Source organism: Rissa tridactyla, chromosome 3 (genome assembly GCF_028500815.1).
Source record: "Rissa tridactyla isolate bRisTri1 chromosome 3, bRisTri1.patW.cur.20221130, whole genome shotgun sequence".
NCBI classification, from domain to species: Eukaryota; Metazoa; Chordata; class Aves; order Charadriiformes; family Laridae; genus Rissa; species Rissa tridactyla.
This window is the reverse complement of record NC_071468.1, coordinates 40,763,518-40,776,934: the sequence shown is the minus strand read 5'-3', so window position 1 is coordinate 40,776,934 and position 13,417 is coordinate 40,763,518. Positions and strand designations below refer to the sequence as shown.

Here is a 13,417-nt window from a genome sequence, read left to right as displayed (position 1 = left end):
CAGCCGTTCTCTCCATCCCTATAGCGTCCTTCCCATAAAGTCTCATTTCTGAAATGCACGGCAATTTATTTGGTAGGGAGCCCACGAGTTTTTGAGTCACACCCAGACACGTGGTTTCCCAGCAGAAAAGTTGTTACAAGCAACACTGCTTTTACACCAAAGGGGGAAATGAATCATTCGATTAACTTGTGAACTGCTTTTTGACTGCTTTGCACCTCTAATCTTTGGCTTGGAAAGTGAACCTGCTTTCCTGACTAGGTTATGCTTATGGACTAGGATTAAAGAGTCATTAGAATATAATCCTGGAAGGGTCCTGAGTGGTGAATGATTTTTTTCCTAGGATCATCAATAAACCAAAGCTGCATGTGGAGACTTAATCCAAAGAAACGTACATACCTATATAAAGAGATGGCTAAAAATTGTCACGCTTTTACTGCCGTGGAAAGGTCAGAGAAAACAAAGATTAGCAAAAAAAAAATAAAAATAAAAAACATCAAAAAAACAAACCACAAGCAGGAACTTACCAATATGAGCCCTGTCAGAAATTATTAGTCTTTTTTCCCATCCTTCTAGCCCTTAAAAGACAAAATGAAATAGTTCAAATTATGTTTTGTATAGAATTTTTGTCTTCTGATGTATAAAGGATCAATACTTTTCATGTTTAGTCTTCAGTCAATCTATTTAAAGAGTGAGCAATCACGTTCCAGAGCAAAAAACTAGATTTCAATAATTAAAACTCGGCACCAGCCTATAAAACTGAGAAAGTCAGGCTTATTCTGAGGAAGAATTCTAGCTATTCTATTAGTTCTTCAATTTCAACAATCAGTCAGTAGCTTTTTGTTTTTTAATAATCTAGACCATTGATTTACCTCACTTATAGCAGACTGCTGCCAAGCATGGCCATAGACATAAGAGGAAGTATCCAAAAACTGAGTTCTGAATGGAGAAGTGATTATCACAGCATTTGTTTACATTAACAGGTACCATTAAATTGTCCACTAATATTGTAAGAGGTAAAACAACTATGAACAGGTAACACACTTTAACAAGTTGTTTCGCTTCTTAAATTCATTGCTTTAAGCAAAGGAAAATGTCTGCAGATGATTCATATATAGAACATGTTCTCTTCTGAAACTGTACAAAGACTCCTTTTGTCTGTCTTCCTATGCGGGCCTGGGACTTCTGGCAAGACTCCTGTCAGAAACTAGCAGCTAAACAGAGTTCTGGAAAAACACCTTGTATGTAACCTCTACAGAGGCATCCTCCGTCTAAATCTTCTGAGGATGGCCCCACAAACTATTTTACGAGTAGTATCTTAAAATTTTCTCACCTTTTCCTTTCTTCAAGTTTTTTTCAGCTTCTTCAAAGAGTCCTGGCAAATGAATTACAACACCATTTCCTGAAGAAAATCATTACACAAAATTTAATTAATTACGTTGACTATAGAAAAAAAAATATTCCAAACAATTCAAAGACACTTCATGTTTTGTATGCAGGGTATTTTATTTAAATTTTTAAACTTCCAAAACATTGCAATTTTTATTCTTAGGAATTTGTCTGTAGAAGACTGATTTATACGTATACATTTCTTACTACATGCATTGAACTTTTTTAATAAACTCAACAAACTTTCAATTTAGATCAGGACAAAGAGTAACAGCACCGTGGGACAGTCCGGAATGCAACTTCCTCTTCCTCATATCTAAAATTAACTTCCCTCTTTGTACTTCATTTTAATAACCCTATTGTTTTTTTAAAAGCTTAGCACATTTCTATCATCATTACAAACACTAGCATCCCCTTCAGTCACTCTTCTGCTGTACATAGACACACAATATTCCATATATAGAGCTGGGGTTGTTCACAGACTAGCAAACATAATAGAGGAAAAAGCTCCATCGAAAGCAAGCTCGCTTTCCTACAACTGTCACATTGATCAGAAAAAGACTACTAGCTCATACAATTAACCAGCATCATGGAGTGCCCAAGAAAAAGCATTTCCATACAGCAAAACTGAACATCTTAAGGTCATACCAAACTCAGTAGATCACTAGATCCAAAGCTATCAGTATGATAACATCTAGCTAAAGAATGAAGGGACCTGCCATTTCAGACTATTTGCATATTGCCTAATTTCACATAGATAAAAGCATTCTAAACACCAAAATATTTAAGACTTCTTCACTATAACTTTCATGGCACACTCCTATCAGTAGTAATAATCTATTATAATGCTCCAATCATTTTGGCCTTGCTCTTTTTTTTTTTTTTTTTAACCTATAAGCCCTTTCAGTGGAATCCTAAGCCAGATAAATTAATTTTTTTCCAAAAGAGATCTTAAACACAAGGCAAACCGTCCTGGTTTCAGCTGGGATAGAGTTAATTTTCTTCCTAGTAGCTGCTGTGTTTTGGATTTAGTATCAGAATAATGTTGATAATGCATACTGTTTTAACTGTTGCTAAGTAATGCTTATATTAAGTCCAGGACTTTTTCAGCTTCTCACAGAAGCTGATAGGAAGCATAGCATAGGCAGGACAAGCTGGACAAAGGAATATTCCATAGCATAGATATCATGCTCAGTATATAAATGGGGCTTGGACAGGGGGCAGGGATCTGCAATTGCTGCTCAGGACGAGCTGGGCAATCAATCATCGATCGGGTGGTGAACAACTGTATTGCATTACTCTCTTTGTATATTCTTTTACCATTATTATTTTCTCTTCCATTACTGTTCTATTAAACTATCTTTATCTCAACCCACAAGGTTTGGGGTTTTTTTCCCTTTTCTCCCTCATCTCCCTATCCTACTGGCAGCGAGGGGAAGTGAGTAAACGGCTACATGGTCCTAGTTGCTGGCTGGGGTTAAAATAAAACCACGATGCTAGAACAAACTTTAGATTTGAGACAAGACCAAGAAATAGCAGATACAGACAAGAGGATTTGTAAAAAGCTCTCTCCTGCCTATTGTACTTCTAAAGGATGGGGTCCTTCCTACTCAACCCTGAGTCTACACCAAACAAAACAAGGCAAATGAACATCCTTTTTTTTTTTTTTTTTTTTTTTTTTTTACTGTTTTCAATCAATAACTTTCTAAAGTAACACATCAGAGGGGAATAAAAACAATATCATCTGCCACAGTCTTCAGAACTGGAGCAGTTAACATCACAACCTTGCCTTCATCAGAGGGAATCTATTTCCATGCCCATTGGCTCAATTTCTGTAGAAGTATTAGGCAGGGCAAGTTGATCCAAAACTATCCCACTATCAAGTCACAATATAAAGAGGCAATTAACCACCAATTCCCATCAAGTAAAGAGTTAATGCTGACTGCAAGTACACAGTCGCTACAAGCTGGACTCAAGAATTCAGCAAGTACTGTTTATGAATCAAGTAACTAGCAACAGAGGCTCTCTAGTTGCTATGCTGTTTAGCAAACTCTCAATACCCACTTACTCTTGGCACATGTACCAAGCTGAGAGGCAAGACTACAGGCTCAAAGCAATGAGATATGCAGGAAGAAGTGATAGGAAGAGCATGGCAATACAGTTCTGACTGTGAGAAGTACGCTGTGTAAGGGAGAGGAGTTCCGATTATCAAAAAAGCAGGATGGGAGTGTTGATCTGTCAACACTTTAGTGACCCAGAGACTCACCTGACTTGTGAAACAGCACACAAGCAGATGCACAGTTGTAACACTGTGTAGACATGTTTTATATTTACCTCCATTTTTAGAAGGAAATTTTAAGGGCTACACAGCACTATTAAGTAGGTTGGTCACACAAGCAATCCGAAGGAAAAAAAACACGTAGGATTGCAAACAGGATTCCAAGAGAGGTAGGGGGTATGTAAGCTTGTAGGGACAGCAGACAGGCCGATCTAAATCCCCTTTCAGGAAGCAAACAAATCGTAGATCCTGACATTACATAGTACTGCAACTGCCCTAAACCTCCTAACATACTCTCCCTGAGGGGACATTTTGCTAAGAACTATATAGTATAGCACAGAAGTCTTTTTGGAGTCAACATTCATTTCACAATCCAATGGAAAAGGCAGGAAAGATCTATGTTTCAAAAGGTACTGGTAGTTACTTAGCAGGGCTGAAGATTAAAACACGGGGGAGGAATTCTGAGAATAAAAGAAATAATTGGTAGAGAAAATAAAAGGGAGAATGAAGACAAGGTAAGCAGCTAGCTGTTTGCATTGATAGTGCAGATAAGAACAAAGCTGAACTATCCGAGACAGTAAAGGAAACCTCTGTAATCTAAACTTCACAAATGAGTTAAGACAGTATCAACAAGATAGTAGAGCAATTCAGGCCTAAGGGAATCTGAGGAAGAAAAATCCTGATCCTGTATGTCCTGATACCTTTTCTTATTTTAGTATGTCAGAATTCCGTAACTACAGTATTGTCTATTTTTTAGAGATGTCCCACTTACCAATGAATGCAGTGACTTTTGGATTGATGATCCCACTTGGCAGAAGATGAAAGTCATACTCCACAGAATCCACAACAACTGTATGCCCTGCATTATTTCCTCCCTGGGGGAGAAGAAAAATAATAATTTAAAAAAGTGTTAATAGTTTTTGAAACTAAAGACAAATCAACACACAGTATAGCGATGGAATAAACTGATTTCAGCTCCAAGTCTGCAGCTTTCATTTCTGTTACTGACGAAGGATCTTTCAGAGATCTCCCAGGAAATCAGCTGAACTTGTTTTGTCAAACTTTACAATTTCAACATCAGTATCGCCTGTCATATAGACTTTGGACAGTATTTTAGTTCATCAAAGGTACAAGAGCTTGGAATAAGATTAAAATGTTTCTAAAAATTATTGGAGAAAAGCATAAGTATTCTAGAACATGCAAACATTTCTAAAAGCCATCATCAGTTTTACTAGGTTCCTATTACAGTTATGGAGAGTGTTAGCAGAGAAAAAAAAACATCATCAGTTAAACTGAGCACATAAAACCATGTAGTTCTTGGGAAAGATAAGTCTCTTTTGAATGTTTTCCTATGAGTACTAACCTGCAGAGTTAACTTATTCATTCTATACATCCCCAGCGATAAGAGAGGTCTGTAATAGTACAAGTCATTTGTATCTGAAACACGCTGTGAAGGAGTGAACCTAGAGGCAACTAAGACGATTGTGGTTTCGTAAGTTACAGGAAGCCATTTACATCAAACTAACACTTAACATTTCTAGCTTTTTTCATTACCACAAAGAGATTATTAAAAGATTTGTTAAACTAAAATATGTCTAAAATACAAAAAGAAGCCCGTGACCAAGTCTTAAACAGGGTCAAGACAGGCTTATGAAACTAAAAAGATTACAAAATAGTTACCAAATATCCCCAGTTCTTGTTTGATGTACTTTTGAAAATAAGCTTACACTCTCTTGTGACTGAGTCCTTTGTGCAAGTCAAGGGTACATACAAAATGGTTCCGTTTGTCATAACTACGGGAACATCCTTTAGAGGCACCTTGCACCAGAAATAAACAAACTGCTTCATGGAAGGAAAGCCTTAAAGGAAGGACTTTTAATCTAAGCCTTCTTTCAGCACAAAGAAGCTGAAGGCATTATAGGAAAAGAAGAAAAAAGAAACTATATGAAATATTAAGTTGTGGAATTATAAATCTGAAATATTTCAGACTAATGTATCACAGAAGGTCTTTTCTAAGTAATGGACTCAACACCGACTTGCTACTTACACAACATTTACAAAGCATGAATGCAATACATAAAGCCATATATCTGATATGTGTATCAACACACGTGCCTCAAGTAAAAGCCTAATCTCAGTGAAGTTAGCAATGAAAATTCTCAGAATTTCGGCATTATTTATTTGAGGACTTACAGTCGTTCCACCTCCTTTGGAAACAGAGAGATTTACAAACCTTCACCCAAAAAAGGAAATGCCTGAATTTAGGAAAAGTTGAAATGATTTATTAATATAACATAGTTTTTCCATGTAGTGAACAGTACCTTGAAGAATTTGTAGAGATTTCCGGATGCAGATGGTTTTCACTACAAATGATCTGACTTTATCATAGAAGAACAATTTTTCAATTCACAACATGTGAAACATATTGAATGCATAAATAAAGCAAGTCTTTCAAGTTTATCCTTTTAAGAAAATAATAAATGTTCAGTAATAACCTTCCTCTTCCTCCCATCCTTTCTACTCAACAGTAGCTGTTAAGAAAGATTATTTAGTGGTCTACCACTTCTACAGTTGCATCTTTGATTTAAAAGGATGTTAACTAGCTACATAAAAACTATTTTTGAAATGAAGTGCTGACACTCTTGAGCTACTGCACATTACTCCAAAACTAGGTAATACTCTAAGAACTATTAAGTTACATACATAAATAAAATATACAAGCCTTTTTTTAGAAAGAAGAGATGTTGGTTTTCTACACAGTGTTTGAGAACCTAAGCAAAACCTTTCTTGGGGACAAAAGAACAGCTATGTACTAAAGTAGCACTTACAATCAAGTACATCTGCTGAAAGTGGTAGTTTTCTTCTTCCTCATCAGATTCCTTCAAATTATTCCTCTCTATTAGATCCACTGGTTAATATCAGTCTAGACAAATTTAACATGAGCACTGAAGTGATTTAAATGAAAATCCAATAAATAGGTCCAAGTACAACACTGAGGTAGTAGTGATTTACAAATGGGAAGACAAGTCCAAAGTCTCCCACTGCAGCATAAATAAACTGGACTAACCCATAAAGAACACTAAAATTAGTGAATGACTGTTCATTTGAAATCTCCTACTATCTGGATGATTTTATTTCATGTTTTGCTTCTCAATTTATTAAAAAAAAAAAAAAAAAGTTGTACTAGCATCATGAATGTCAAATAAAGGGGAAGAAAATTTTGTGATTTTAGAAGTTAGATCACGATTAACAATAAATTCTTACTCTCTCAGAGTTTGTCAAGTTTCTAGTGCCATTCAGACGTGGTAACTTAAAATTCAGTGGTCACGTCTGCTTGAGTAAAGTGTACAGCATGCGGACCCAGGCTCTGTTCATCATAGAACGCAGCTGCTGGTTTTTGGTGGTGTGCTGGTTCAATGCTCATTGAAAAATACCCCACGGCTCAGAAAAATGGCATGTTACCTTTTAAACCCTGAACTACACACACAGCACAGCCCATACCTCATCTAGAAGCAAGCTAGTTACATATATTTCTGCATGTTTACTGTGACCAGTTATACTTTTAAGGCATTTTGCTAGAGACTCAAGCAGAAAACTTGACATTATGTGTGATGAATCGCCATCTGAACACACTTAGGCCACACCGTCTGAAATTACTGAAAAATAAACTGGTTCTCTTTTATCTCAAACCCGGGCAGATACTAACACCTCAAGGTTTCCAAATGCTTATTTTCAGATTAGACTCAAATCTGAATCTTGGAATTTAGTTGTTTATAATATTATGATGCCTACAACGCAAAAAGATTCAATCCCAAAAGTGCCACTGATAGCAGTTGTCTGGTAGAACATTAAGTCAGTCCCCATCCTGCTTTGGATGTCATTCTGTCAAAATGCATCGTTTTGAAAAATATTTTTAATTTCAAACCATATTTTAGGAAAGCATTAAAACAACAGTATTTCATTAACTCAGTTTTCAAAATTCTGCTGTTGATTTACAGGTAAGCTACCTTAACTGTAGAAGTTCAAGTGTATAGTTACACAGTTAGGAATTGTAGTATATTAAGAGAATGGTTCACACTGTACACTTACAGTGAACTAGCAGTAAAGTGTACACATGTTGTGTGCTCAGATATTGCACAACATGGGTTTGGTAAACAATTCTTATTACAAAAACCTGAACTCGGAGTTCTAGTGGTGGTGAGGTGGAGAGGTGGGTTGTTGTTAGGTTATGGGGCTTGGCTTTGGTTTGGGTTTTTTTTTTTTTTTTTCTTCCTTCAGAAATTGATGGTAATGCCAACATCTTTGTAATGTAGGCAACTATTGACTCTAGGCATAATTCAAGGTATAAGCTGAAGTCGTCACTCCTGGCTTCAGTGCTTTCCATTTGGACTTCTCGCTGCTCCTCCTCCCTCATCATATTAAACCAAATGGGACCAGTTATGTTATTCAAGCTAACACTCCTTTGATTCAAATGTTTAAACATTATTAATGGAGAACTAACCGTGGAATTTATTTTCACGATTAGATAAACAAAGTTCATGCCCAAATGATCTTCAATACTTTCTCTAAAGCTTTGGCCAGAGGGAAATTAAGATATACAAGTCATTTCTTGAGGCTCACAATACTCCCTAGTTAACTAAATGCAGTAATTAGTCTACCATATCTTGGTAACCTTCTAGGTACCCAAACTACAGGGGTTATCTCCTAGCCATGTGACGACTGAAATGCCTACCTTGGGCCAACACAGGCAGAGAGGCCAAGTGCGTGACAAGACCAAAAGATGCCCTTGCTCAGTCTGGAATACACTATGTGGATGTAATAGTGGCTCCTTTTCCCTTTCTCCATGCACAGTGGCAAGATTTCCTTCAGCTGAGCCAAGAAGCATGTCATAGCCAACACACTCATTAGGACAAGGCAACTCTGGATTCAGCTACAAACAGATGGACTGCACAAAAGGATCGAGGGGGACTGGGGGGGAAGATGACTCTTTATACATGAGAGGTACAGGGCAGCAGCAGTAGCACACTGAACAACACAATTCTTCACTGGGATGCTTTCTTCCAATTCTGCAGAATGGAAGCAGAGAAAGCCCCTCCAGAAGTCGGAATGCAGGCTGTGAAGGAGGTCAGGCAGCCAAGGCAGAGCTGGCTTTGACAGAGTAAGAGAAATAATACTGTGTGGATTAAAAAAAATAAATAGAAAAATAAAGAAGAAAGGTAATCAGTAAAAAGAAATAGCATGACATAGTCAGGAACACCTAACAGACTCAAGACTTTACTTGCTTGGTATTGCAATGCAATATTTCGTTCCAAAATTACGCAAAAGAGGTTTTCTGAAAGACAGCGAAGACACAAACACCTAATGCAAAAGACAAGCAAGAAAACCCTTTTAAGAAAAAAAAGAAAGACCTTTTTAGCGATTTTTAGGTAAGTTGAACTTGCAGAAGACCAAAAAACCCAGTTCAGAATAGGCAGTATAGGTGGGACCACAAGAGATCTTTCAAAGTCCAAGTATGCCCTGAACACAAACCCACTGAACCTTCTTTATAAATTTTTGTGTTCTCTCCCTCTGCTTCCATGGTTTCTGTGCTCTGTTGCGAGAGTGGTCTAACCCCACTCATCTAACATATTATTAAGAAAGAGGAAAAAAAAAAAAGCCAAAACAAACCAATCACACACACAAAAACCCCCACTTGTTTCTTTAAATGCTTCCCAAAAACACTTTGTGATTTTTTTTCTTTTTTTCTCTCCTGCATCTCACAGGATGTTACAATATCAGATACAGTATTGTAAACCCTCAGATAATCTACCAGAACAGAAGCAAAACTTTGAACCCAAATAAGACTGTCTCTCTTAAAATTAAGAACCTTCTTCCTCTCTCCTCCCCAAGCCTCATGTCTCTGTCAGTTTAAACAGCTATTAATGAACATATCATAATTCTAAAAATAATTAAAAATTCATAAAACTCTAAACATTAATCACTGAAAATTAATTCTGATTTTTATGCTACCAACAACTGTGTATATTTATTTTCTTAAACATACAATTACCACAGAGAAGATAAATTGGTTTTTTTGCATACATAAGTATAACCCTGCACACATCCTTCAGGTTTGGATCTATAGAGCAGAATCCTTATACACTGTGAGCTTCTCATTTCAATAGACACAACGTAGAATACCCCAGCATTTTTTATTTTAAGTCACTTCATTCTGGAAGTCATGCCAAAAGGTATCTGCTAGTTAATTGAAAATTTTCTAAGTACAGCATTGCCCCTGAAACATACCAAGGACACAAAGTCAGACAACAAACACAACAGAAAAACAGATGTTTATTGCCCAAAAGACTGTGCATTCAAATACTGTGAACTGGAAGTGTACTGTTGGAAATTATGAGAAAAAAAAAAATCAGTTCTTGTTAATATTACACCAGAGACTAAGCACTTCATAAACTGAACATGCATAATGCTTAACTTTGCTTATTTAACACTGAAATATCTCTCTAGATTAGGTTATTACTAGGCTATTTAGGTAAGAATATAAACAACCTTTTCCCTTAAGTTCTAATAAAGCTCACTAGCTCACTTAGAAGAGAGAGTGCTATTTAAAAAAAAAAAACAAAAAACAACAAACAAACAAACAAACAAAACCCCACACCACCACCACACAACAAAAGGCCTAACCATGTCTCTTTAGGTTTTCTTTACATTAGAAAACAGCCTCTGGACTTAGGCTCATTTCATCACAGAAAACTGAGTATATAGGAAAAATAGGCTCATAGCGTGCTAAAGAACAGAACATAAAACAGATTCTCCATCTAGCAACACAAAACAAAAAGGAATAAGAACCAGTAACACCACACACTACTCCTATCAAGAGGCTAACACAGGCTTACCACTCCTGAAGTCCCAAGCATACTTTGCTTAGATATAGCACCATTTATCTGTGCATCTCTGTCAAGGCACAGCATTGCAGTTTTAGCATACTCTGAGGTTTCCAAAATTGGATTTTCAGAAGCCAGCAATCTTCTTAGCAGTGTATTTTGAGGTAAATTAAAAAAGGTTAAAAGCATTCCGCCTGTTTGTCCTTTCTCCTTTCCTTGCACTGTTTGTTCTCCTCGTATCTTTCATTTGGAACAGTTCTCTCTCCTCTCCCTAAGGATTCTTTGGTGACCAAGGGATCAGCCCCTTAAGCATCCCACAGCTTTACCAAATTATTCTGTTAAATTGTGTCTCCAATTGAATTTCCCCTACTTTTCAACTGTAAGGAGCACACACTTTGCAATACAGAGTAATACAAATACGATGTTGTCCTTCCTTAACTTTTGACTCTCCCTTGAAGTCAACTGTTGTTGCTCAAGACTTTGAAACAAGACACCAAAGTTAGGGTGGTTGGTTTCATGGCTGGACCCAGACTCCAGTTTTCAGATTACCCATTGCTGCCTACGCTGCTGCCAGCAACGCTAAAGGAGTGATTACCACCAGGTGACATTCAACATTTGTGCTGATAACGGGGGAAAACACGAGCTTGCTCAAAGTGCAGGGAGAACCAAACACCTACTTTTTTCCCCAACAATATCAGTTCAAACAATTCATGGAATTACGAAGTTGGGCATCTTAATCGTAGCCTTGATACAAAAAGAAACAAACCAAACTGAAACAAAAAAACAAACCACCTCAACTGTGAAAGTTTCCTAGTACCCTTTAAATAAAGAGTTGTTGGTTTGTTTTTGAGGGGTATGTTTGGTTATTGTTTTGTTGGGTTTTTTTAAAACTTCTGCACATATCCAGCTCAAAAGGGTGCCAGCTGGATTGGAATGAAAAAAAAAATATTTCCATTTATTTGGAGATGCAGTGTGAAAGTCATCATGAACAACAAGTGTGAACCTATGCATTTCAGTATATGGATTTTGTTTAGGGACTTTTTAGTTCGATGCTCTGATGGATGAACAACTTAAAATCCTATTAAGACCCAGTAGCCTTTTTTCTCCTTTCATGATCCTGACACTATTAAATTATACTATTATTTTAGAGTATTTTAAGTCATTAAGTGCTAGAGTGAAAGTAAGGTCAGGCAAAATCTGTAATATTTTAAGCAAAGCCTGTTGTTTTAAGATAACTAAATGCATAAGCTTTTTAAAAAGGCATTATTCCAATTTCACTGGTGTGGTATCTTTAAATCACTTCCTTGAAAAAGTACATGATCCCTCACCACTAGCTGGTAATCCTGAAATATCCAAGCTATTCAACATGTAGAACAGCTAAGTATACAGGACTCTGACAGAAAGGTGCACAGTAATAGACAAATTATCACACAAGTACTGTTAGTACAACAGCCATCCTGGTAACAAAACCCCTTATTTACCTGCTTTCTAGAAGCCTCATTCCAAAAAACATTCCCTAGGAAATACCACTTTTGAAATATTCCTTTTACAGTGGTACGCTGCTCAGAGATATTACTACTTTTTTTAAAGCAAACAAAAAAAAAAATAAGAGCTTTTTCTTCAGCTTGCTCAAGAAGATCAAGCAGCCCAAAAATCCTTCTCAGTGTTAAGAACCACACCCAAGAATCTGCATCCATATATTCAATTTAGATAAGTTAGTCAGTACTACACACAAAACAAGATGTTATTCTAAAACATACCTACCCCGGCAAACGTGAACAGAATCAGTTACACATGCACAGAGGGGGAATAAGATAGCAAAGGCTGCTGCAAGTATTGCACATCTGGGGGCCATTTGATAAACATTCTTAGGAAACACCCTTTTTGCAATAGTTTTGAGTGCCTGAAAATACTAGCTTGGAAAGAAAAAAAGTCATTATCTGCTAGTTGACACCATACTGGAAACACACTTGATGTTTCTATAAATCAAACAAGTGACTCCTGCTAGCCATAACACACTAGCAAAGCACTGGAAGGCAATACTTACCACAAACAATACACCCACGCACACAACACAAACGCACCAGTTACCACCATACTGTACCAATGGTCCAGATAGTCTCACTGGAAAAATGTATCGAAGACTAATCGATTAGTCTACATTTAGTCCTCTACAGAGGACTACATTTCAAACACACTGACTGAACAGTATTTCTAATAGGACATCTACGGTAATTTTAAGGTAAATCATTTCAGCACTTCCCCTATCTATGCAAAATGGCTTATTTTCTCTTGCATTCTATAGCTTAACTGCTAGCTACAGTATCTTGGGTAAAGAACTGAAGAGAACTAGCAACTATACTAATGCAAGTACCTGACTACAGTGTGTGATTATTTTTCCTTATAGCTCTGAAGACTGAAAACAATTTTTAGAAGTGTAACTCTTAGAAAGGTGTATTCTGTAGCCAAACCAGTAAAATCGAAAGAATGTATGAACAACCTTGAAGAAAGACAAGTTTTCTCACTTTGAGCCTTCCCATAGCACAACTGCTCTTTTAGCTTCCTACATTTTGTCCACGCAAAACAGTTACAAATCACATACAAAGCATGGAGAAGGAGCATAATAATATTTAACAACCATTTTTCTCCTGGAATTGCATTGCTGTACTAGTCAAAAGCCCCCAGACAACATTCATGTATCGAGCTGATTCACTGGACAAATAAGAGCCAATCTTTCTGGGAGTTACGGCGGGGTCTTGATAATTTAATGAAGTTAATTTGACAAACTAGCAATGACTTCAGCCCGTCTCCAGAAAGTCTAATCGATGACTATTTCACTAGCCTTTTTGCATCATGACCTTTATTGTCAGGA

At 36.8% G+C, this 13,417-nt stretch overlaps 1 protein-coding gene across 1 annotated transcript in view; it reads right to left on the bottom strand.

Annotated features, from left to right (window-relative positions):
• ADSS2 (adenylosuccinate synthase 2) overlaps positions 1-13,417 on the bottom strand; it is a 38,529-nt gene that overhangs the window by 16,930 nt on the left and 8,182 nt on the right. Inside the window, exons 2-4 of the mRNA XM_054195153.1 lie at positions 4,437-4,539; positions 1,331-1,399; positions 525-575 (exon numbers count right to left, since the gene is read on the bottom strand). Of these exons, the coding sequence (XP_054051128.1) occupies positions 525-575; positions 1,331-1,399; positions 4,437-4,539 (223 nt within the window). The remainder of the gene's footprint in view (positions 1-524; positions 576-1,330; positions 1,400-4,436; positions 4,540-13,417) is intronic.